Source organism: Staurois parvus, unplaced genomic scaffold (assembly GCF_062004578.1).
Source record: "Staurois parvus isolate SC_StPar_1 unplaced genomic scaffold, SC_StPar_1.0 ptg000448l, whole genome shotgun sequence".
NCBI classification, from domain to species: Eukaryota; Metazoa; Chordata; class Amphibia; order Anura; family Ranidae; genus Staurois; species Staurois parvus.
Genome location: NW_028318244.1, coordinates 3,183,850 through 3,208,611, shown reverse-complemented (window position 1 = coordinate 3,208,611; position 24,762 = coordinate 3,183,850). Strand labels below are relative to the sequence as shown.

The following is a 24,762-nucleotide window of genomic DNA, read 5'->3' as shown; positions in this document are numbered from 1 at the left end:
TTACACAGAAAAATACAAAACCACAGAGCAACCAGGAGACTGAATCCACTCATCTGTCAACAATGAGCATCAAAGCGGCAACATCCCATCGAATCAGGTCATTGATAAACTACACAAAATAAAACAAGCTGTATTCATAATTTGTGAAAGCCTGAGAAGCACAAAGACAACAGAACAAAAGAATGCTAGCTAATAGCTCGATGACAATAAGGTAAATTAATCTTTACGTCATCTAAATTATGTTCAGACAGCCACATTTAGCTGGGGACGTGTCTCAGGGGAGGTTTTTCTTGACATCTTGCTAATTAGATTTTATAATAGAACTTTGAAAAGTGATGCAGAGTTAGCCGAGAAAATTCATTCATGCAAATTCATCTTGTTAAAGCTGAACTCCGTCTCCGGGCACAAAAACGTTCATCTAACTATATTCCTCCATAGCCACAAAGGATAAAAATGCACCAAATGCCTCTGCAATCCCATATATTACCTTGTAAAAGTAACAGTGACATCATCACTGTGTTGTACGTGGGCTGTGCAGAGAACAAAGCTGTAGGAGGGACCCAGCAGGCTCCACCCACAGAAAACTACAGCAGGGGTGGAGACAAGACCAGCCACCCTACACAAAAAAAGAGCAGAAGTGAGCGGTCTTTATTACAGGAAAGTCTCACACTGGATTACCACACAGATCTGGAAGAAATACACAGAGCACAGCAAAATTCAAGATAGAATAAAAATGATAAATGGATTTAGACAACATTTGCGTCTCCCAAAATCTGACTTTATATCAGAAAGGTGGAAAGTTCTAACAGTACTTTTCAACTTCCTCAAGTATCCCCAAGAGGATTTTTAGAAGAAAAACTTTACATTGTCACTGAATCCTGAAATCGGTAAAGCTAGGAAATCCTAGAAGTGTGACCTGCTGCGGGGAACTTCAACTTCATTCAAAAAGTGAAGTCCGGCTGGTTCACTCCCTCCCCCAGCCTGTAAGCGAGTTGCAGGTCTTTTGCTCCCACTTCTGAAGTCTTCGCCTAGGTCAGGGGTAGGCAACCTGTGGCTCTCTAGCTGTTGTGGAACTACATTTCCCATGAGGCATTGCAAAGATTACAAAACTGACAGTTACAGCTATGACTTGCAGAGGCATGATGGAACTTGTAGTCCTGAGGCTCTCAGGTTGCCTACCCCTGGCCTAGGAGAAAAATCGCACCCGTTGGCCCTCCCCCTCCCGCAGCCTCCTGGAACACATCATATGCCCAGAGGGGCTGTAGGACCAGTTACAAAGTGTGCACAAGCTTGCACGTGTCAGGAGTGGATTCTCAGGAAGTCACAGCCAACACCCGTATCCAAAGTGGCAGTGCCAGGGACCCGTAGCGGTAAGAACCAGCTGTGAGAAGACAGCGCTGGACCCCAGGCACTGGTAAGTACCTGACTTTTAAAAGTCAACAGCTACATTAATTGTAGAGGTTGAATTTTTAACTGTTCCTCTTTAACCTCTTCACACCGGTCACACACAAATGTGCGGCCTCCCGGCATCTGGGCCTGGACACCGAGCGACCGCACATTTGCCTGCAATTAAAAAAGGACATATGTGCCGAGAGCACGCTCCCAGCACACGTCTGCTACTCATGGAAAGGTCCCAATCTCCTCTTTCGACCGGGACCTTTCCTGATCATGTGACCACCGTGACGTGTCATGGCGGCCACATGACCCTAAACCCCACCTCCCAGCTTCTGGAACCCTTAAAAGGGCCGGGAGGCGCCGGCGTGAAGGGGTTAAGCACTGGAGTTTGGTAACTGTTCTAAAAAATAGAAATATTCGCTTTAGACCCCTTTCACATGTGCGGGACCGATTGGGTCTGCCTGACAGTTTTTTTTTTTTCAGGTAGACCTATCCGGACCCTTAATCATCCTCAGTAGATGTAAATAGACTTGTTTCCGATTACACCCGCCTACATCCAATCGGATCCTATTCACTAAAAACGTCTGAGCGGATCGTACTGAATGGCAGTCGGGTGTAAAGCAGCTGTGCCCGTTCTGCATAAGCAGAGTGGATACGGACAAGCCATCTGCTGGTTCAGTGGGGATCAGCGAACAGATTCCCTTCTTTTCCCCTTTTATTTTAGGGGTATATGCAAACAAATACCCACTGATCCTGTCAGAAATCAAGTCAGCTGTTAACTTCCTGTGCGTTCTGCCTGACTTGGATCAGTTACAGTTATCTCTGTGGACTACAGCATTCCTCCCATTTATGTTATGTAGACAGGGAGAGGAAGTGGCGTTTTTTTTTGTTTTTTTGTTTAAAAAAGGATACAACACCGTTCCACAAATACTATCCCCCTAGGACAGGAAATATGTTACTGGAAGGATCACCAGGTAAAAGTAAAGTGGATAAAAATAAAATAAAATACTAATAAAGTTGCCATATCTATGGGCTGGTAAGCTGCAATATATTACATTTTGGATTGCATTGGGTTGGCAGAGCAATTCTATCGTCCGCCCACCCCCAGCACTTCTGCTAAGGTCTGTTAAATTGGCCATACACTTGAAGACTTTGGTAAGAACATTCTCAGTATATTCGATGACTTGACATATGTTGCTCGAAAGAAATTTAAACATTTTTTGCTTTTAAAGTGATTCTAAACCAATTTTTTTTCTCTTTAAAATAATAAACGTCACACTTACCTGCTGTGTGGTTTTACACAGAGCAGCTCTGATCCCCCTCTTCTAGGTTTGCCCGCCGACACTCCACCCTGCTGAGTTCCCCCATTGCAAGCTGCTTGCTATGGGAGCACTCATGCATGTTGCCCCTGAGCTGCCACTGTATGTCCATTGGCACACAGAGCGGCTGCCTCCCCCCCCTTCTTTCCTCATTCGCTGCGACTGACAGCATCAGCAGCCAATGGCTCCTGCCTCTCTGTCCAATGAGGAGAAAGAGAGAGAGGAGAGAGCATCAGCTCTCGTGCACCTCACTGGATCAAGATCGGGTTAAGTATAAGAGTGGGCTGGGGGGAGAGAAAAATGCAGAAGGGATACTTCTGAACGATGCAAACTGACTGCTGAAAAACGTAGGTTAAAAAAAGTATGTTTAGCCGCGTTTGCATACCGCGTTTATGAGCGTTTGCGTTTAGAAGCGTTTTTTAAAGATAACCTCAGGAGAACTTCCAAAATGCCCAGAATGCACTGAAAAACAGTAAACAAGTAACTATTTCAGACATTTTGAGAGAAATAGAGAGCAGAAGCAGAGAGAGCAGTATTTGTTGAGATTAGCTGTCTTTTTTTTCTTTTTGTGGTGTTTGGATGTGTTCCGGCTCATTTCTGTGCAGAAATTATTGCAGCAGTGTCTAACATTTTCTTCAAAGTATGGTGTGCCGGGTCCATTTGAATACCTGGAAAATGCTTTGCATGCATTTTTCATGATGAAAAAAGGCTCTGGAGAGCAACTGGAAATGGAAGAGTTAAAAAAGGTTTTCTAGACGCAAACGCTTAAAAACGCGGTTAGCCACGTTTAAACACGTTTGGCATTTGAAACGCTGATAAAATCTACTCCTGAACACAAGATTGGTGCGTGTAAACGACAATATGTACATGGAAACATAGGAAAACATTAGGGTGAGTTCAGGCGCTGCTGGGAAAAAAAAAACACAGAAAAGCTCCTGAATGTCAGTTTATCAGCTGCAGTGTACATGGAGCCTAAAGCTGAATGCTCCCTTGCACTGGGGCAGCCCCGGGACGGCAAGGATTGACTGCTTAAGTATAGGAGACCGTAAAAAGCACTTTTACTTTAACTGATCGCTGGTGCTACAAGGCCAGGCCTTGCAGCCACTTCTCTCTTATGATCCAGAAATTGGATACCCTCTGACATCACTAAGACCGATGCAAGGCCCATAGCCCTACACTAGACAAGAGGAAGCCAAGGATAGGCCACCGCCAGAATGTAGGTGAGGGAGGAGCGGAGAATCAGGCAAGTAAAACTGCTCTTCTGTTCCCTAGATGTAAACGAGCAGTTAGCCCTTGCAGTACGTGGCAGCCCCCTCTGCAAGGGAGCACTTTAACTTTCCCCCAAGAAGGGCTTTAACCTTTAACTGTGTATGGATATAAAAAGGTCATTGACCTTGAGAATAAAGCTCCAATAATGACCTCTTTTATATAGCACAAAAGTGAGTTTGTCAGATCAATCCTCATGAAACAAAAAGGTCTTAAATCAATACTCTGATGCTGGAAGGCTGCTCCTTTCACTACACAGCTGTCGCTCAATGGTGTCCAAGCTCACATTTCTCCTTTGTCACATGCAGCTCATCTTTGCCTATGTGGACAGGCCATAGCCTTCAACGACATCAAAGCAACTCTTTTGGAAAAAGTGGAAAATGCTGGAAACTGTTCCAGCAAATCAGAGATTAACAAAAAAAGGAATTTAATTTAAATCTGCAAAAGGAGGTTTTGTTTTGTTTAAACTGCCAAAAGCAACATTTTCAGTTCAGTCTTAATAAATGTACAAAAACAATGAAATCTTATTTACAAATCAAAATAGCGAAGCGCCACCTCACAACAATTCCATAAACACATAAACACATATATATATATATATATATATATATATATATATATATATATTTCAGGTACTTATATAGTGCCGTCAATTTACGCAGAGCTTTACATATATATTATACATTCACATCAGTCCCTAACCCTCAAGGGCCATACAATCTAAGGTCCCTAACTCACATTTATACATACACATACCAGGGACAATTTAGACAGGATCCAATTAACCTACCAGCATGTCTTTGGAGTGTGGGAGGAAACCGGAGTATCCAGAGGAAACCCACGCAGGTACAGGGAGAACATGCAAACTCCAGGCAGGGGGTGCCGTGGCTGGGATTCGAACCAACGACCCTAGTACTGCCAGGCGGAAGTGCTAACTATATATATATGTATATATATATATATATATATATATATATATATATATATATATATATATATATACATACACATATATATATATATATATATATACACATATATATATATATATATATACACATATATATATATATATACACATATATATATATATACACATATATATATATACACACATATATATATACACATATATATATATACACACATATATATATACACACATATATATATACACACATATATATACACACACATATATATATATACATATATATACACACACATATATATATACATATATATACACACACACACACACACCCTCGCACACACACACACACACACATACATATATACACACACACACACACACATATATACACACACACACACACACACACATATATACACACACACACACACACACACACATACATATATACACACACACACACACACACACACATACATATATACACACACACACACACACACACATATACTTTACACACACACACTTTATATTTTTTTTTTTTCTCCCCACACACAAATATTAAAGAAAAGGTGACAGAAAAATAAATAATTTTCAGCAATAGTCTCTTGTGGGCTATTTAGTGCTTCATTTCTTTCCAAGTGAATATATTTCCAAATCACCACATGCCACCACCATAAAACACCATACGCTTACCTCTTTGACCCTCTGGTGAAGCCACATAATTGGCGTAACACGTAAGGGTTGGAGCCAGTGATGTCATGGAAAGGAAAGGAAGGGAAGCGGTTTGTAGATCTGGCTAGTATACCCTTATTATTTGTACATGCGAAGACCTGTAGTGCACAGTACTATGGGAGTCCATCGGTTTTATAATAAAGAGTGAGATTAAAATATATCGATGAGCTATGACACAGGTTTTTTTTCTCTCTGAGTATACTGAGGAGACCTATCTGTATGAGCTGCACTAAACAACAGTGTAGAGAAATCATAAGAGCAGCCCTCTCTGAGTATCAATAAAAGGAGTGTTACCCCCTCTTAAAGGGGAAGTGCATGGCTGGACCTATTAAAATTCGCAGGTCTAACAGAGAAGGGGAGTGTATGGTGTTGGCACATGGTGGCACATGGTGATTTGGTCACAACTGGAAATATATTCACTTGGAAAGAAGTGGATTTGTAAAGCACTAAATAAGAGACTGTTAAAATTATTTCTATTGCCTTTACTTTGAGAACACACACACTTGCCAAAAGTATTGGCCCCGCCCTCCAGATCATTGGATTCAGGTGTTCCAATCACCTCCATGGCCACAGGTGTATACAATCAAGCACCTAGGCATGCAGACTGCTTCTACAAACATTTGTGAAAGAATGGGTCGCTCTCAGGAGCTCAGTGACTCCAAGCGTGGTACCATGATAGGTTGTCACCTGTGCAATAAGTCCATCCGTGACATTTCCTGGCTACTAAATATTCCACGGTCAGCTGTTAGTGGTATTATAACAAAGTGGAAGCAACTGGGAACAACAGCAACTCAGCCACCAAGTGGTAGGCCACGTCACATGACAGAGCGGGGTCAGCGCATGCTGAAGCGCACAGAAGTCACCAACTGTCTGTGGAGTCAATAGCTAAAGACCTCCAAACTTCATGTGGCCTTCAGATTAGCACAACAGTGTGTAGAGAGCTTCATGGAATGGGTTTCCATGGCCGAGCAGCTGCATCCAAGCCTTACATCACCAAGTGCAATATAAAGCATCAGATGCAGTGGTGTAAAGCATGCTGCCACTGGACTCTAGAGCAGGGGAGACGTGTTCTCTGGACTGACGCTTCTCTGTCTGGAAATCCGAAGGACATGTCTGGGTTTGGTGGTTGCCAGGAGAACGGTACTTGCCTGACTGCATTGTGTCAAGTGTAAAGTTTGGTGGAGGGGGGATTATGGTGTGGGATTGTTTCTCAGGGGTGACTTGGCCCCCTAGTTCCAGTGAAGGGAACTCTTAAGGCTCGGCATACCAAGACATTTTGTACAATTTCATGCTCCCAACTTTGTGGAAACTGTTTGGGGATGGCCCCTTCCTGTTCCAACATGACTGCACACCAATGCACAAAGCAAGGTCCATAAAGACATGGATGAGCGAGTTTGGGGTGGCGGAACTTGACTGTCCTGACCTCAACCTGATATAACACCTTTGGGATGAATTAGAGTGGAGACTGTGAGCCAGGCCTTCTCATCCAACATCAGTGCCTGACCTCACAAATGCACTTCTGGAAGAATGGTCAAAGGTTCCCATAGACACCCTCCTAAACCTTGTGGACGGCCTTCCCAGAAGAGTTGAAGCTGTTATAGCTGCAAAGGGCGGGGCCAACTCAATATTGAACCCTACGGACTAAGACTGGGGGGCCATTACAGTTCATCTGCGTGGAAAGGCAGGCGGCCCAATAATTTTGGCAATTCAGTGTGCATTTAAGTGTGTGTGTGTGTATATATATATATATATATATATATATATATACACACACATACACATATATATACATACACACACACACAGGTTATGTTATTAGGTACACCTGTTCAATTGCTAGGTAACAGAAATTGCTAATCAGCCAACCATATGGCAGCAACTAAATGCATTTAGGCACCTAGACGTGGTGAAGATGACTTGCTGAAGTTCAAACCGAACATCAGAATGAGGAAGAAAGGGGATTTAAGTGACTTTGAACATGGCATGGTTGTTGGTGCCAGATGGGCTGGTCTGAGTATGACAAAAACTGCTGGGATTTTCACGCATAAACATCTCTAGAGCTTACAGAGAATGGTCTAAAAAAAGAGAAAATATCTAGTGAGCGGCAGTTGTGTAGATGAAAATGCCTTGTTGATGTCAGAGGAGAATGGGCAGACTGGTCTGAGATAATAGAAAGGCAACAGTAACTCAAATAACCACTCATTACAACGGAGGTATGCAGAATATCATCTCTGAATGCACAACACGTTGAACCTTGAAGCAGATGGGCTACAGCAGCAGAAGAAGAAGAAAACACCGGGTGCCACTCCTGTCAGCTAAGAACAGGAAACAGAGGCTACAATTCACACAGGCTCACCAAAATTGGACAACAGAAGATTGGTAAAGCGTTGCCTGGTCTGATGAGTCTCGATTTCAGCTGTGACATTCAGATGGTAGGGTCAGAATCTGGCATAAACATGAAAGCATGGATCCATCTGGTCTTGTATCAACAGTTCAAGGATATGCAGCCGACAAATCTGAAGCAACTGCATGATGCTATGTCAAAATGGACCAAACACTCTGAGAATGTTTCCAACGCCTTGTTGAATCTATGCCACAAAGAATTAAGGCAGTTTTGAAGAAAAAATGGGGTACAACCCGGTACTAGCAAGGGGCACCTAATACATTTGCCAGTGAGTGTATTTATGAAATTGTTGTGAGGCGGTGCTACAATATTCTGATTTATAAAAGACTGGAAGGAGGTATGTGGAACACTTCTAGGACGTAGCAGCAACCTGTAGATATAGGGCACGTGATTCAATAGAGTTAAATACAGGGCAGATATTGTTTGTGATTGCGCAGGAGCACATTTGTATTTAGTAATTTAGTCATTTTGTATTTAGTAACCCCAGTGCAGGCTCTCCCCGCTTCAGACCATCCTGAACTCAGCGGCCAGACTCATCCACCTCACCAACCGCTCCACCTCTGCCACCCCCCTCTGCCTCTCCCTCCACTGGCTCCCGATTGCCCAACGCATCAAATTTAAACTTCTAACCCTGACCTACAAAGCCGTTCACAACACTGCCCCTGACTACCTCACCAACCTGATCCCCAAGTACCACCCTACCCGTACCCTTCGCTCCTCACAGGACCTCCTTCTATCCTGCTCCCTGGTCTCCTCCTCCCATGCACGACTGCAAGACTTCTCCAGGTCCTCCCCCATCCTCTGGAACTCACTGCCCCAATCCATCAGACTGTCGCCTTCCCTCCTCACATTCAGGCGCTCCCTCAAAACCCATCTCTTCAGGGAAGCCTACCCCACCCTCACCTAACGGCCATTCTCCCTCATTCCTCCCACCACTTCATTCCCCTCAGCCACTTCCTACTGTACCACTACCCCCTCCCTCCTAGATTGTAAGCTCGAAAGAGTAGGGCCCTCTTACGTTGTTTGGTATTGTTGTACTGTGCCATGTATTGTCCCCCCTATATTGTACAGCGCTGAGCAAACCCTTTGGCGCTATATAAACTCGTAGTAATAATAATAATAGTAATGAAATCTTATTAGTTGCCACGGGTATCAAACCTTGTCCCACTAGTACACTGAATCCTGAACTCCAGACAGATATTTTCATAGTTATGAGATTTTATTTTTCACAGTTAAGAGCTTTGGCAATCTGGCAGAACCTTGGAAAGCTCCTGGGAGGGGGCGATTTCAACAAATAGTAAACCTTTACAAGTCACTTTGCCCATTCAGGGGTAAACTGATAGCACTTCTGCAAAGGCCTTCCCAGATCCCACATACTTGCCTCATCTGCACTCCTCTTCAGACGTCCACAATAACAGGGACATCTATGTATGGAGGAACATGTGACGTCTTCCCCTGTCACATGTCCGAGTCTAGCTGCTAACCACCAAGCACAAGTACAGTAACATGACAGGAGAAGTCATGCCACCGCTCCCCCAGTTGCTAACGCCAGTCATTTCAGTGCAGGTGCAGATGGTAATGAATGCAAATTCTTCATTTTCAAATTCATAGTGGCATTTTCTAATTGTATGTCAAAGCCACCAAAAAAAAAAATGATACCGCAGCTCTAAATGGCTACTGGCAAGCTTGAGGGATAAGAGAGAGCGTCCCCAGAATGCATATTGTAAAGTCAAATTATGCCGTTACTTTCCTCCAGTGGTTATTCAATGGATACACCAGAGGAAAGCAAAAAGGGCAACCAATTAATTTATAACTAGCAAGACACACAAGAAGGGAAGAACTAAATAATAATAAAAAAAAAAAAAAAGTATGTTTTTTAAATTATTGGTCTATGCCAGTGATCTCCAAACTGCCAGATTTGACTCTTTGTTTGCCTTTGTTCAGCCCATGAGGCACCATTTATTTTACTGACACCAACTATGAGGCACCTTTCCTCTCCGTGACACCAAAAGTGGGACATTGTTCCTTCCAATGACACAAACAGTGGCGCACTGTTCCTGCCACTAATACTAATTACGGGGCAATATTTCTCCTCCTACTGACCACATTTTATAAATCCCACCAACTACCAAGCCTGAGACATTGTGGACTCCCATGCCGGGGCACGTTCTACTTTCACAGATCACAGTCCAGCCCCACTAAAAGTCTTGAAGGCAGTAAACTGGCCCTTTGTTTAGGAAGATTGGCGACCCCCTGGTCTACGCCATCCAAAATCGATACTACAGATCTGCAGGTCTTCTAGCAAATCCCATAGGGCAAAAGATACCAGAATGCATATTAAGAATTCTAGTTATATTTTTAGCCCCCTCCAATGGATTTTCCCAAAAAGGACAACTGATACAGGGCTCTACAAACTAAGGCCCTCCAGTTGTTGAGGAACTGCAAGTCCCATGAGGCCTTGCAAGACTCTGCAGCCACAGTCAAGACTCCCAGAGGCATGATGGGACTTCTAGTACTTCAACAGCTGGAGGGCCATAGTTTGTAGACCCCTGGATTAGATCAATCTATAACTAAGCAAGGTTGCACATGGGCAGTGCAGTACACAAAACAGGGCAAATATTTCCCAATACAATCTGCAACTAGTCACCACAAACATTCTTCTGATAACATTTTTTTCTATAACATTTCAGGTGAAAACAAAGGGTTTTTTTTTTGCATGCACTTACAAATATATGTGGCAAGGCATCTATGCAAAGTCATATCCCTAAGCCCAAACTAAGCTATTCAAGGCATGCCTGTGCTCAGTTTTTTCATTAATATAAATGTCCAAGCTTTGGGAGCTACAATAATTGGGGACCACACTTTGCAAATATATGCAAAAATATATGTGAAGCCATATTGCTGTGCCGAGGCGGCACAGCAGTATGGCTTCACATATATTTTTAAATGTACGCAAAAAGAACCTCAAAATACTAAAAAATAAAAAATTAGGCAGACTTAACTACTGCTACGAAACTCCGGTACCACACCAGAGCCCACCCATCTCAGCCCTGAAGAAGGGGGAAGCAATCCCCTAAAACCCGTTGGCTTGATCTGAACATTTTTAATCTCTCAAACAATAGTATTCTTCTAGCAAGATTTACATTATTCCGGACACCAGGCGCTCCTTACTTCCTGTTCAAGTATTGTTTCTGCTGAGGCAACATCTCTGCCGTACCAGCAAGGTGGCAGCCCAAACCTCTAAAGGGAAATAAGCACTAACATTCACCCGCAGAACCACCCATCACCAATGACCATTGAATAAGTCCAGCGCGGTCTCCAGCTTAAACTAATCTTCTACTGCAAGGAAAACTTTCCACTGGATACAAATGCTATGAGAAGCCAACAAGTCATGTCACCCAATGACATCCATCAAAAAGCAACATACGGTAGGTTTTCAGGGCTGAGTTAGCTTCGAATTACCCGCCAACATCTGCAGACAACACATCAGAGATTGATCTACATTGCATGGAATAATAGTAAGTATCCCCCTCATTCCATATACAAAACACCAATCGATAAGTGTAACTACAAGTTTTCATCAACTACACAAGGAGTCAAAAACATATTAAACAAAACATTTTTCACAGAAAAAAACATGCATCTTTAAATAACTTACCACTATAGGCACACCAATGTCTGGCCATAAGAGGTCCTCTGACGGTAACTTGGGAGAATTCCAAACTACGACAACTTTGTTTAAATAAGGGAGTCCATTTAACCTCTCCAAGGAGTTCATCAATACTTCCTCTCGCTCGTAAGTTAACATAACCACAGTGAACTGTTCCCTTGGGACATTTCCGCCAAGAGCAGCCTGAAACTCTTTTCCAGATCCACCGGCCCCACCACCTATTGGACGGAACCCAGTACCAGATCCCAGGAACTTTGCTTCAGAGGGCAAGACAGGATCAAAAGGTGTATGTGGAAATAGATGAAAAGGGCCCGGGGCCGAATTCCAGTTACGGTAAATATCGGTTGCAGTCAAAGTGAAGTTACGCAGGTATTTAGGAGAGGCGTATGGTGGTTCGGTTTCAACTGGTCCCAAATCCAAGTCTCCATTGTCTGCCATGTTTGGGTCTGTACCAGCAGCTTTTCCCGAGCGATGAGGAATTTCCACAGCTGGTTCCTCCCTGATAGGAGCTGCTGGAATTTGGATACGAGTCCTTAGAGTTGCCAGGATGGTGTTAAAAACTGTATCGGATGTAGAAAAGTAGGTCTCCCACAGGAAACGCCCTTGCCTTCTCATGGCAAGGAGATCGTTATCAGAAATGCTTCTCAAAAGAAAATGTACCTCGGTGATACGTGGTTTTGGTATGATTAACACTGCCTCATTCCACCGTATCATGTCATGGTAGGGTAACTGGATCTGCTCTCCAAAAATGACTGGGATGGCTCCTACTTCAAGAGCCTCAAACAGTCGCATGGCACTGCCAGCGGATATGACGAGCTGGGAATCTCCTGGGGTAATGAGAAGTGCAAATGTGGATTGCTTCAGTAGCTCTAACCTGTCTTCCCTTCCTCCACATAGGGCCCACTCGGTGGGCAGGCTTGCTTTGGGCTGGTTTTTACACGTAAACTCAACCATAACAAAGTCTAATTTACTGTCCTGGACAGCCTTAAGAGTGGTGATGATGCGGTCATCATAGTCAGCTGGTGCATTACCTTCAATTTCCTCTTCAAATGATCGGGCCTCTTGCAGACTTGAACGCAAAGATTCGATCTTCTCTCCTTGGAAACTGAAAAGATACTTCCGCTTAACTGGCACCTGTGTGGGAATCTCTAGGAAGTTGGGTTCGGACATTGCGTGGACTAATGGCGTTGTAATGATGTCAAACCCCGGCCGATACTGTAAATCATAAAAGGTGGACTGAGCAATCATGGCACGTCCTGTGCTGACATTATAAAGATAGTTTTGGGTCTCAGATTTCCTAGACAAGTTAATAATAAGGTGATTGTGGCCATCAGTCCTCCAATATGGCAAAGAGTGCAACTGTTGCTCTAGGTCAGTAGGTTTTGGCATTAAGGATTCCTGCATTTCTCCCAATAAAACTACATATATACAAGCAATATTTGCATTTTCAGTCACGTATGCATTAGTTCTGACACTGGCCTCCAAGGCTTGTTTGATCAATGGATCTATTAAGTTGCCAAAAGGGTACTGATCTCCATTGTACACATAAACAGGAAAACCCGAAGTAAGGGGACACCTCGAGTAATCAAAACAGTTATACAGCCTGCAGTTCCTTTTGGACTTTGGCAAAGGTAAGTTAACATCGTCTTTATCTGGCAACAGCCGGATTGGCAATGAAAGCTTTGGCTGATTTTGTGCCATCAGTTCTTTATACGAATGCTCCGTTTGACTGATGACATTCTTGAGCTGAAGTAGGTCCTGCTTTGCGTTCTCTATACTCTTTTTGCATGCTTCTATTTTTAAGTTCAACTTAGCGATCTCACTGTTGAGCTCCTGCCTCTTGGCTTCCAACTGCAGGAGCTCTTCACTAACGGACTCTCGGATCCGACACAGATCCTGAACATGCTTCACTTCGCAAAGTTCATTGCCTGTCCGTGGAACAAAGAGTGGTTTGCTTCGATTGTTATCATCATCGATGGTGGTGAGATAATAATGGGCAATGAGAGGGAAGAAAACCAGGATGATGAACAGTGTGAAGCTGAGCCAGGAAAGTCTAATTCGACTGGACCACCGGAGCATCCATGGTTGACCTCCGTTCCCAAAACCCCCATTCCGCAACATGGTGTACCCACTCATGAGTTCCAGAGCAGCTCTGGTTAATCACGTCGGATCAGTAGCCATGCCAACGTAATTTTTGACCACCGAGCCTCGAAAATCACTCTCTTTGGGCCTCGGCTAGCCAATAAAATGGAAATTTCATTTTCTAGCACCTAAAATTTAAAACCAAAGCAAGACTTCTTTTAAAAATAAAAATAAAAGTCATGCAGGAGTTCCTTTAACCAGCCTTATCCAAGATTTAATAAACATGTATCTTGGTGAGTTATGTGGGATGGATAGAAGTCCTTCTGGACACGAAAGTACATCTCAGCTGAGCTTGGCATGATGATGCGACCGTTAAATAACTATGTGATCGACATCCATGGTGAAGAAAAGACTCAGAAAATATAAACTTCCAGGATCATCATAAAACACTTGACACCCAACATGTCCTAAAAGAAAAAAGGAAAAAAATGGTTATATTACAATATACAAGCAACAGTACCTCACAGGCCTAAAACATTTCAGTTACAGTTTACATCTATGGTCTCCAAACTATGGCCCTTTGCTTGCCTTTATCAGGCCTTTGAGGTATTATTCCTGTCACTGACACCAACAATAGGGCACTATTCCTCCCCACAGACACCAACTATTGCTCCCCTAATACCAAAGACAGGGCACTGTTTACTCCCACTGGGCACAGTCTGACCCTCCTAAAGTCGGAAGGACAGTAAACTGGCCCTCACTTTAGAAAGTTTGGAGACCTCTGGTTTAGATCTGAATGGTTGATGAGGGGAACTCAAGTCACAAGGATCAAAAAAAAGACTCCCCATCTAAAAATGTCAAAGCTGATCTGCAGCTTTTAGTGAAGTTTAAATAGTTGGTTTGGACCAAGCTGGTCCAAACAAACTATTTACGTCACTAACAGATGCAGAAGAACTGTATGTAGCTTCGGCAGTGGGATGGGAACTTCCCATCCAGCTCCCGGAACAAAATCAAGATGGGCTGAGCACTCCTCAGCTATTAGCAGAGAACTTTGTATACTAAGAATTCTATAAGTCGGAGATCATGAGATCATCTGCCCGCCTCTCCACCTCAGCCAATCAGAGGAAGCTTTGTATTCATTTATAGGAAATATAGCTACTGCTACTGGCTGAGGCTCAATTTTGTTCCAAGAGCAGATCAGGAAGTTACCACTCCACAGCCGAAACACAATTTTCTATGCTGTATGTAGCTAAAGATTATACAGCGCCCCCAGCCACTGTATCTGTCAGTAAAGGTAATAGTTCATTTGGACCAGCTTGGTCCAAACAAAGTATTTAAACAGTACTAAAAGCTGGGGATCAGCTTTAAAGTAGAAATGCACTGCATCTGAGCAGCGCACACCAAATATGCCATTTCATTTTTAATATTCAAAAGCAAACTCCCCCATCCATCCTTGCCTCCAGGCTTTATTTTGCATAGAGATTATTTTGAAAAGCACCCCCTAGCATTTCTGACAGTGGCCATGTTGAGTAAGGTCAGATGATTCATGTAGCATTTAATTCCTGGAATCCATCTAACCTTAGCTCAGGCATTGGCTGAGCGGAGAACCCTCCCCTCCTGAAGACTCCTGGAATGTGACATCATTTGCCTAGGCATGGAAACCAGGAAGTTACTGAATTGTAAAAAAAAAAAAAAAAGTTTAAAACAAGTAAATTTATTTTCCTATCCATTTACTAATGCTAGCAGCATAAGGATTAACAATAATCCAAGCTGATTGAGAGGGTGAAGTTATCAGTACTATACAAAATGTACCTTTTGCCTTGAACTCCTCCTGAATTACAACAGTGAACTTCCTGTGCCTTGAGTCTCAATACAACAGCTGTATATCTCAAGTGTGAGATCTTCCAGGGAACTGCTGCTTCTGACTGCTAGTTTCAGCAAGTTTGGAGATGTCACTAATATTCTGCAGTTCTCCAAGAGGGCTTACTGGAGAGAAACCTGTACCCAATTACCTACTGACAGGCATCTCCCTACTACTTCGTACATTTTCTGGATCACTGCCTTCTAAATATCTCCTGCCGCTATCCAATTATTCTTCCACCAGTCATCACAGGGTCAGTTCTGACACAAGGAAGTGAAGTGATATTGAAGCTTGGGGGGGGGGGGGGGGGGTTCTGTTTTTCTTCAGACAAAAAAATAATAAACCTGTTATACTTACCTGCTCTGCAAAATGGTTTTGCACAGAGCAGGCCCGATCCTTTTCTTTTCTTCTCTGGTCCCCTGTCGGTGCTCCTGGCTCCTCCCCCTTGCCCAGTGCCCCCAATAGCAAGCCATTTTCTATGGGGGCACTGGTGTATGCTCACTCCCCAGCCACTCTATGCATACATAAGACACACACACAGAGCAGTAGCTCAGCCCCGCCCCCACTCTCTCCTCTGGCTGGCTCACTGGCTGTGAATGACAGCGGTGGGAGACAATGGCTCCAACTGTTGTGTCTCAGCCAATGAAGACAGAGAGATCTTGGACAGCCTCAGCCCCCGTGCACATCGCTGATGGGGTGGTGAGGGCGGGGGGCTCAGGTGAGAATCAGTGGGACTATGGAGGAAACAGCACAAAAAAGGTGTAGAATGCATGAAGGTAAAAAACCTTCAGCCCTTACAAACGTCCTGCTTTTCTATCATGATGGCCGCTTCCACACAGACAATTCAGAACAAAGCAGGGTAAGCCAGTAATGGGAAGGAAAACAACTGCAGGGAGCTTACAGACAACTCTGGTGACTGGCCCTTAACTCCATGCCTGCCTTTTGTATTGAAACCTTCACAGTTCAGCTGATCTTTTGGAAATATATTTCTATAAACACCATCAGCCATTCTCTCAGATTGTAAGCTCCAAGGGTCAGGCCCTCCTATCCCTCTTGTATTGAACTGTATTGTTGCTGTATTGTCTCCCGTTATATTGTAAAGTGCTGAGCAAACTGTTATATATAAATCCTGTATAATAATCTCTTAGATTGTAAATTCCAAGGATCAGGCCCTCCTATCCCTCTTGTATTGAACTGTATTGTCTCCCTTTATATTGTAAAGCGCTGAGCAAACTGTTGGCGCTATATAAATCCTGTATAATAATCTCTCAGATTGTAAACTCCAAGGATCAGGCCCTCCTATCCCTCTTGTATTGAACTGTATTGTTGCTGTATTGTCTCCCTTTATATTGTAAAGTGCTGAGCAAACGGTTGGCGCCATATAAATCCTGTATAATAATAATAAACAAGCACAATCATTTTGGCTTAACGTGCATTTTTTATGCACTTGGTTCTAAAGCCACCGCCTATGATCTGCCAGGTGTTATTTGCAGACACGATTGCTTCAGTTTATGAAAAGACCTTTTAGCTGTAGCATCTTCCAACCTTTTTCTCATGCCTACGGCTAGCTTTCGGTCAAACGAACAAACAGACAGACTCATACCGAAACCAGTAGTAAAATTTTCATTACTAGTGCCCCTGTGACCATAATCAACTGACATCCTAAATTTTTTTATGGACGCCAAGCTACAACACCTCTAGACTGAAGGTTCAGCCCCACCACCCCCAAGAGATAATGGGGAGTAATTCCTCTGACGGCATAAGACCACATCATAACGAGTGACCAGTAAACAGACTTGGAAAGCCATAATTTGCATATTTTTTTCCATTAGCAAAAGCAACTTTCCGGTGAATACATGAAGAAATATTTAGGTCTTTTTTTCGCAGGCAGGTCCTTGTCACCGACTCTTCTACCCACGGAAAGCACTATCCATCGACTCTTGTCATCTAATACATGTTTGATTATGACAATCTCTGCTTGAGAAAGATGAATGAAGGTGGTAATTGATGTCAAACTGAAAAACGGGAAAAATGGAGAGTTATAATCTCCGTGCAATTATCTGTTTCAGGTGTTTTGCAATTTCCGAAGCAGCTTGTATAACCAAGCGTAGCCTCGAGGTCCGGCACGGCTCCCTAAAAGATCATTTAAATATTGCTATGCTCTATTAAGCTACGGCCTAAACAGACTTGTATATTGTGCACAGAGAAATGAAGAGTCGAGTTCTATCAAATGTACGGTTGTGCTCTGTAAGATGGCTCAAGTAATGGCAGTTGACTTCATCTACTAAAGGAGTTTGGAATGAATATTCACATGATTTTACGAGAGAAGATTCCTATCACCCAAACATGTGAAAAGCAAATTCCTATTAACTCATTTGCTCAACATCGGGTATCCAAAGTTAGGCTTTTTTCACACTGCTCCGTTGCAAAAACACATTGTCATGTTTCACATGACTGTCATATGCCTTTACGTGTTTTTTGTATGTTGTCTCTGCTCCTCCCTTTCCTCTGGTTTAGTTCATACTGTATAGATAGCCCACCCCTTTTCCCAGTAAGGCATTTCAGCTTCAAGCCTCATGTCATGAAGCAGATCACATTATGATCTTTTGACCTATCCGATGTTCTTTGTTGTAAGATTCTCTCAGTTCATGGAATAAACTTCACAAGATCTACAAGGTGTCATCTTATCGAGTCACTGCCTGTGTTATTCAACTAAGATTGGAGTTATCACTATCTCATCACAACTGTAAGTTACAGAGATCACACTTTCAATGCTTAGATTGGAGAGACAGAACATGTGTTTTTGCCGCATTTACGGTGCGTTTTGCACCTGTGGGAAAAAAAAAAAACCATGAGACTCAAAAGATTGCACCAAAAATGCAACCACAGGTGTGTTTTTGGTCCGTTTTCCATTAATTTCAAAGAGGAGGTATGCATTTGGTTCTTTTACCGCAGCAAAAATGCAGGAAGCAGGACTGAAAAATGCAAGAGACTGCATTGCCCAATTTTGGGTCTGTCTAGGTCTCAGCAGAAATTGGCATCCTACCTATTTATTTCGGCCAAACGTGCTATATCTCAAGCTTGGAGAACCCCTTTGGTTGTCTTCCAGGGGGTGAAGACCCGGATGAATGCTATGTTGCTCAATGAACAGATGTCTAGCATTCTTCATGATTCTCTCCTGAGATTCCTTAAGGTTTGGGAACCTTGGATACGTTATTCCTTATGGCCTCTTATAGTTGCTGCCTGTGCTAGCCCTGGATCTGTGATCCTTCTAGTTTCCCTTCTTTCATGTTTTCTTTCTGATTCCCTTTTTTTTTTTTTTTTTTCTTTTTCCGTTCTTCTAACCTTTTTTTGTTCTTCCCTCTTCTTTTTCTGATATTAGGTTGGATTACTGTTGCTATTTGGTTCAGCTTTTTGCCATCCCTCCTTGATGTCATTGGACATTTCGTTATTTGACTAATACAAGTCAGCAGGATGTCTGTTTATGTGTTATTGTTCTGCTCTGCCCCTGCGTGGGTGTATTTTGAGCTTGTTGTATTTTTAAAACAAAAACTTTCTTAATACAAATATGAAACAAAAAAATGCAACAGACCTGCTACTGACCAGTTTGAGGAGATCCATAGGATTTAATGGAAATCTGCTTTTTTTAACCTCTTGCCGCCCGCCCAGCCACTGCATTAAAAAGGTGGCAGGGCAGCACGGCTGCACAAAAGCACGTTTTAAAACGTGTTTCGCGCTCCCGAGGTTTTCGCAGGCAGGGGGCACGCGCGCTCCCGCCGACCCGCGGGTGTCACGATTTGATCCCGGAGGGATCAATCATCCGGTTTCAGCCAGTGATGTCCGGCTGAAATCGGATGATCTGTCCCTGTCCTATGTTGACATTTACACAGGACAGGATATGATGTCATTCTTCTCTGCCTGGGCACATTCGTCCCAGAGAGAGAAGACGACAGAAGAACTGTGAGTACAAAAGCACTACACAGACAGAACACACCCAGGACACATTTAACCCCCTGATGCCCCCCCCCAGTTAACCCCTTCACTGCCCTGTCACCAGTGTCATTGATCAGTGAACAGATTTTTACTGATCACTGTTATCAGTGTCGCTGGCGACTTCCAATAGTGTTAGCGCCCCTCCCAGATAGCGCCAGTTTGCCCGCTAGTACACCAGTAATCCCGTTTAACCTCTTGATCGCCCCCCCCGTTAGCCCCTTCACTGCCCTGTCACCAGTGTCATTGATCAGTGAACAGATTTTTACTGATCACTGTGTCAGTGTCGCTGGCGACTTCCAATAGTGTTAGCGCCCCTCCCAGATAGCGCCAGTTTGCCCGCTAGTACACCAGTAATCCCGTTTAACCCCTTGATCGCCCCCCCTAACTTTGAGTTTACAATATATTTTTTATAGCTGAAAGTAGAAAATATTGTTTTTTTTCGAAATTTGTGTTTTTTTTGTTTATAGCACAAAAAAAGTGCACAGGTGATAAAATACCACCAAAAGAAAGCTCTATTTGTGTGAAAAAAAGGACGTAAATTTTGTTTGGGTACAGCATTGCATGACCGCGCAATTATCATTTGAATTAGTGCAGCGCTGTATAGCAAAAAAAGGCATAAATTACAGTATCTATACCATAGTTTGTAGACGCTATAACTTTCACACAAAGCAATCAATATACACTTATTGGGATTTTGTTTACCAAAAACATGTAGCAGAATACATTTTGGCCTAAATTTATGACTAACTTTGAGTTTACGATATATTTTTTATAGCTGAAAGTAGAAAATATTGTTTTTTTTCAAAATTTGTGTTTTTTTTGTTTATAGCGCAAAAAATAAAAAGCGCAAGGGTGATAAAATACCACCAAAAGAAAGCTCTATTTGTGTGAAAAAAAGGACGTACATTTCGTTTGGGTACAGCATTGCATGACCGCGCAATCATTTGAATTAGTGCAGCGCCAAACAGCAAAAAAAGGCCTGGTCAATAAGGGGGGTAAATCCTCTGGGGCTCAAGTGGTTAAACTTAAAAAATGGAAGAAAAACAAATTACTGTGAAAGCAGCCTTATGCAGACTATACACGAGTCAAATTTCGAACAAATTTTTAGAAAATATGAAATTTTGTGCGTTTTATAATCCCATGGTGCCACAATTGAGTTCGAAATTTGGCCAACTGAGCCTTTCACTTTATGTTGCTACAGAAAAGAACTTTCATGGCCAAGAATTTTCTTTTCTTTCCAGGTCACAGATCATGCTCATTACTTTTTCAGTTAAATTTCTCGCACGATTCTTCCATCATTGATCAGAAATTCACATATCCGATACCATACCCGATCACTCAAATTCGATGGTCGCTCGAAAATCAGCCGTTGCTGTGGTGCGAAATTAGAACGAAAATTCTTAAAAAAGATTTTCAAAAGAAAATTCTTTCGAATTTTAAACTACATTCACACAGGTATTCAGCAAGGGTGCAAACACCTATGACAGGAATCTACGGATTCCTGCTGCTGGGTTTGACAGCTGTTAGCAGATAACTGCAGCCCCTACACTGCAATGACATGCAGTAGCAGTTATTTGTGCCAGTGATCACCTGTGCTAGCAATCAAAGTGTATCCGGCCACAACCACCTTGCTTTGTGCATGTACGGCCACAACCACCACCGGTGATCACTGGCTAGGCAAACAAGCACGAATAGTAGCACTCGTGGACAGCCTGTCATCACAGCATACCGACTCACAGCTTTTAAACCTAGCAGCAGGAATCAGATTCCTGCCACTGGGATTTGCACCGTGGCTCAATGCCTGTGCAAATGTAGCCTTAAGAGTTCCTTTCACACAGCCGTGTTTCGCTCTGTTCAGCAGGGAATAGGTGAATTAATTCCCTGCTATGGAGGTCACTTTTGTGACATCTGTGCCCATTCATTTATTTGTTCACATTTTGACAGCGGCTGTTAGTGGAATCGTGATGGCTCTATGGATGACCATATGTAAACGAACTTGTGTCCATCACATTTGAGTTTAAGAAAAAATGGTTTCCATTTATTTATTCTGAACCTGGAAAGACTCAGAGGTAGGCGGCTGTCACAGACACATGTCCTGATAAGGTCTAGCTGAAAAACTGACAGGTGGACATGATCAGAAAACACACGTGAAAGGAAACTAAGGTTAACACTTGTGTGACTCCAAAGTCATGCAATTTCCAATGCAACTTTGAATGGGTGCGCCTTGGATGCGACTTTGGCTGTTGTTGCACAACTGTCACACCGATAACTTTAAGATGCAACTTTTGAGAGTTTACATTACAATCTATGGCTCTCAAGTTGCATAAAAGTAGTGCAGGAACCTTCAAGTTGCAAAGATTTGAATGGCTTCCATTGAAATACATGAGCTGAGACTTGTCATGCGACTTTTATATGTTCACAGTCGCATGACAAGTCGCATAAGTGTGAATGGAGCCTAAACAGGAGTTTGCTTTTCACATGATTAGACAATTGAAGCGAACATACATACAATAAATGGGTGAAAATCATCAACTCCTTCAGCAACGTGGCCTCAATTTGTACACAATGCTTTGCATGAAAGAGAAAAAGAGGTGGGATGCTACTACAAGGTTTCTAAAGGGTTTGCAAATCACGAGTGGACAACATACTTTAGATTAGGGTTTCTCAACCTTTTTTTTCAGTCAAGGCACCCTTTAAAATGATGAACAGTCCCGAGGCACCCTTTAAAATGGACAGTCCCGAGGCAGCCTTTAAAATTATGGACAGTCCCGAGGCACCCTTTAAAATTATGGACAGTCCCGAGGCAGCCTTTAAAATTATGGACAGTCCCGAGGCAGCCTTTAAAATTATGGACAGTCCCGAGGCACCCTTTAAAATGGACAGTCCCGAGGCACCCTTTAAAATTATGGACAGTCCCAAGGCAGCCTTTAAAATTATGGACAGTCCCGAGGCACCCTTTAAAATTATGGACAGTCCCGAGGCACCCTTTAAAATTATGGACAGTCTGAAGGCACCGCATTCAAAAATGTGAAAAACTATGTGACCCCAGCACTAATGAAGAGCAGGGGAGGGTCAAACTAGGATGTTGTGCAGGCAGCTGACATCCTCCTTCTCAAATGTCATTAATTGTTAGGACTCTGACATTAGAAGGTCGTAATGGTGCACAAGGAAAACCTGTGGCTTTGTGTAACTACAGGTGAAACGCAAAAAGTTAGAATATCGTGCAAAAGTTCATTTATTTCAGTAATGCAACTTAAAAGGTGAAACTAATATATGAGATAGACTCATTACATGCAAAGCAAGATAGTTCAAGCCGTGATTTGTCATCATTGTGATGATTATGGCTTACAGCTCATGAAAACCCCAAATGCACAATCTCAGAAAATGAGAATATTACATGCAATCAATAAAACAAGGATTGTACATAGAACAATATCAGACCTCTGAAAAGTATAAGCATGCATATGTACTCAGTACTTGGTTTGGGCCCCTTTTGCAGCAATTACTGCCTCAATGCGGCGTGGCATGGAAGCTATCAGCCTGTGGCACTGCTGAGGTGTTATGGAAGACCAGGATGCTTCAATAGTGGCCTTCAGCTCTTCTACATTGTTCGGTCTCATGTCTCTCATCTTTCTCTTGGCAATGCCCCATAGATTCTCTATGGGGTTCAGGTCAGGCGAGTTTGCTGGCCAATCAAGCACAGTAATCCCACGGTCATTAAACCAGGTTTTGGTGCTTTTGGCAGTGTGGGCAGGTGCCAAGTCCTGTTGGAAAATGAAGTCAGCATCCCCATAAAGCTCGTCTGCGGAAGGAAGCATGAAGTGCTCCAAAATCTCCTGGTAGACGGCTGCGTTGACCCCGGACTTAATGAAGCACAGTGGACCAACACCAGCAGATGACATGGCTCCCCAAATCAACACAGACTATGGAAACTTCACACTGGACTTCAAGCATCTTGCAGTGTGTGCCTCTCCATTCTTCCTCCATACTCTGGGTCCTTGTGCCTCTCCATTCTTCCTCCATACTCGGGGTCCTTGGTTTCCAAATGAGATGCAAAAGTTGCTCTCATCAGAAAAGAGGACTTTGGACCACTGAGCAACAGACCAGGTCTGTTTTTCTTTAGCCCAGGTAAGACGCTTCTGACGTTGTTTGTTGTTCAGGAGCGGCTTGGCAACAGGAATACGACATTTGAAGCCCATGTCCAGGATCCGTCTGTGTGTGGTGGGTCTTGATGCACTGACTCCAGCCTCAGTCCACTCCTTGTGAAAGTGCCCAACACTTTTGAATGGCCTTTTCCTGACAATCCTCTCCAGGCTGTGGTCATCCCTGCTGCTTGTGCACCTTTTTCTTCCACACTTTTCCCTTCCACTTAACTTTCTATTAATGTGCTTTGATACAGCACTTTGGGAACATCCAACTTCTTTTGCAATTACCTTTTGAGGCTTTCCCTCCTTATGGAGGGTGTCAATGATGGTGTCAGGTCAGCAGTCTTTCCCATGATTGTGATTCCCACTGAACCAGACTGAGAGACCATTTAAAGGCTCAGGAACCCTTTGCAGGTGTTATGGCTTAATTAGCTGATTAGAGTGGGACACTTAGAAAATTAGAATATTGTGAAAAAGTTCAATATTCTTGGCTCACAGATTGTGGATTTGGGGTTTTCATGAGCTGTAAGCCATAATCATCACAATGATGACAAATCACGGCTTGAACTATCTTGCTTTGCATGTAATGAGTCTATCTCATATATTAGTTTCACCTTTTAAGTTGCATTACTAAAATAAATGAACTTTTGCACGATATTCTAATTTTTAGAGTTTCACCTGTAAAAGGCAGGCTTGTTCCATCGCTGGCTTGTATACAAATTTTGGGCAATTTTAAGACATTTTGCCAAGGCACCCTTGAAGAAACCTTAAGGCACCCCAGTTGAGAAAGACTGCTTTAGATACTCAAGTGGACACATACTCTAATAAAGCAGAATTATCTGGGTTGCCAATTTTGCTGTCCCCAAGCCTCGTTAATACAATTTTTTAAGACCTAGATACCATGATAGTTCCTTGTGAGAAATACTCACGAGCCCTCACTCCTTCATAGAAATTGCCT

General features: G+C 43.0%; 1 protein-coding gene across 1 annotated transcript in view; it reads right to left on the bottom strand.

Annotated features, from left to right (window-relative positions):
* The window catches only part of EXTL3 (exostosin like glycosyltransferase 3), a 206,560-nt gene that overhangs the window by 140,936 nt on the left and 40,862 nt on the right, over window positions 1-24,762 (bottom strand). The window contains exon 2 of the mRNA XM_089688180.1: window positions 11,712-14,272. Coding sequence (XP_089544306.1) covers window positions 11,712-13,859 — 2,148 coding nt within the window. The 5' untranslated portion in view covers window positions 13,860-14,272. The remainder of the gene's footprint in view (window positions 1-11,711; window positions 14,273-24,762) is intronic.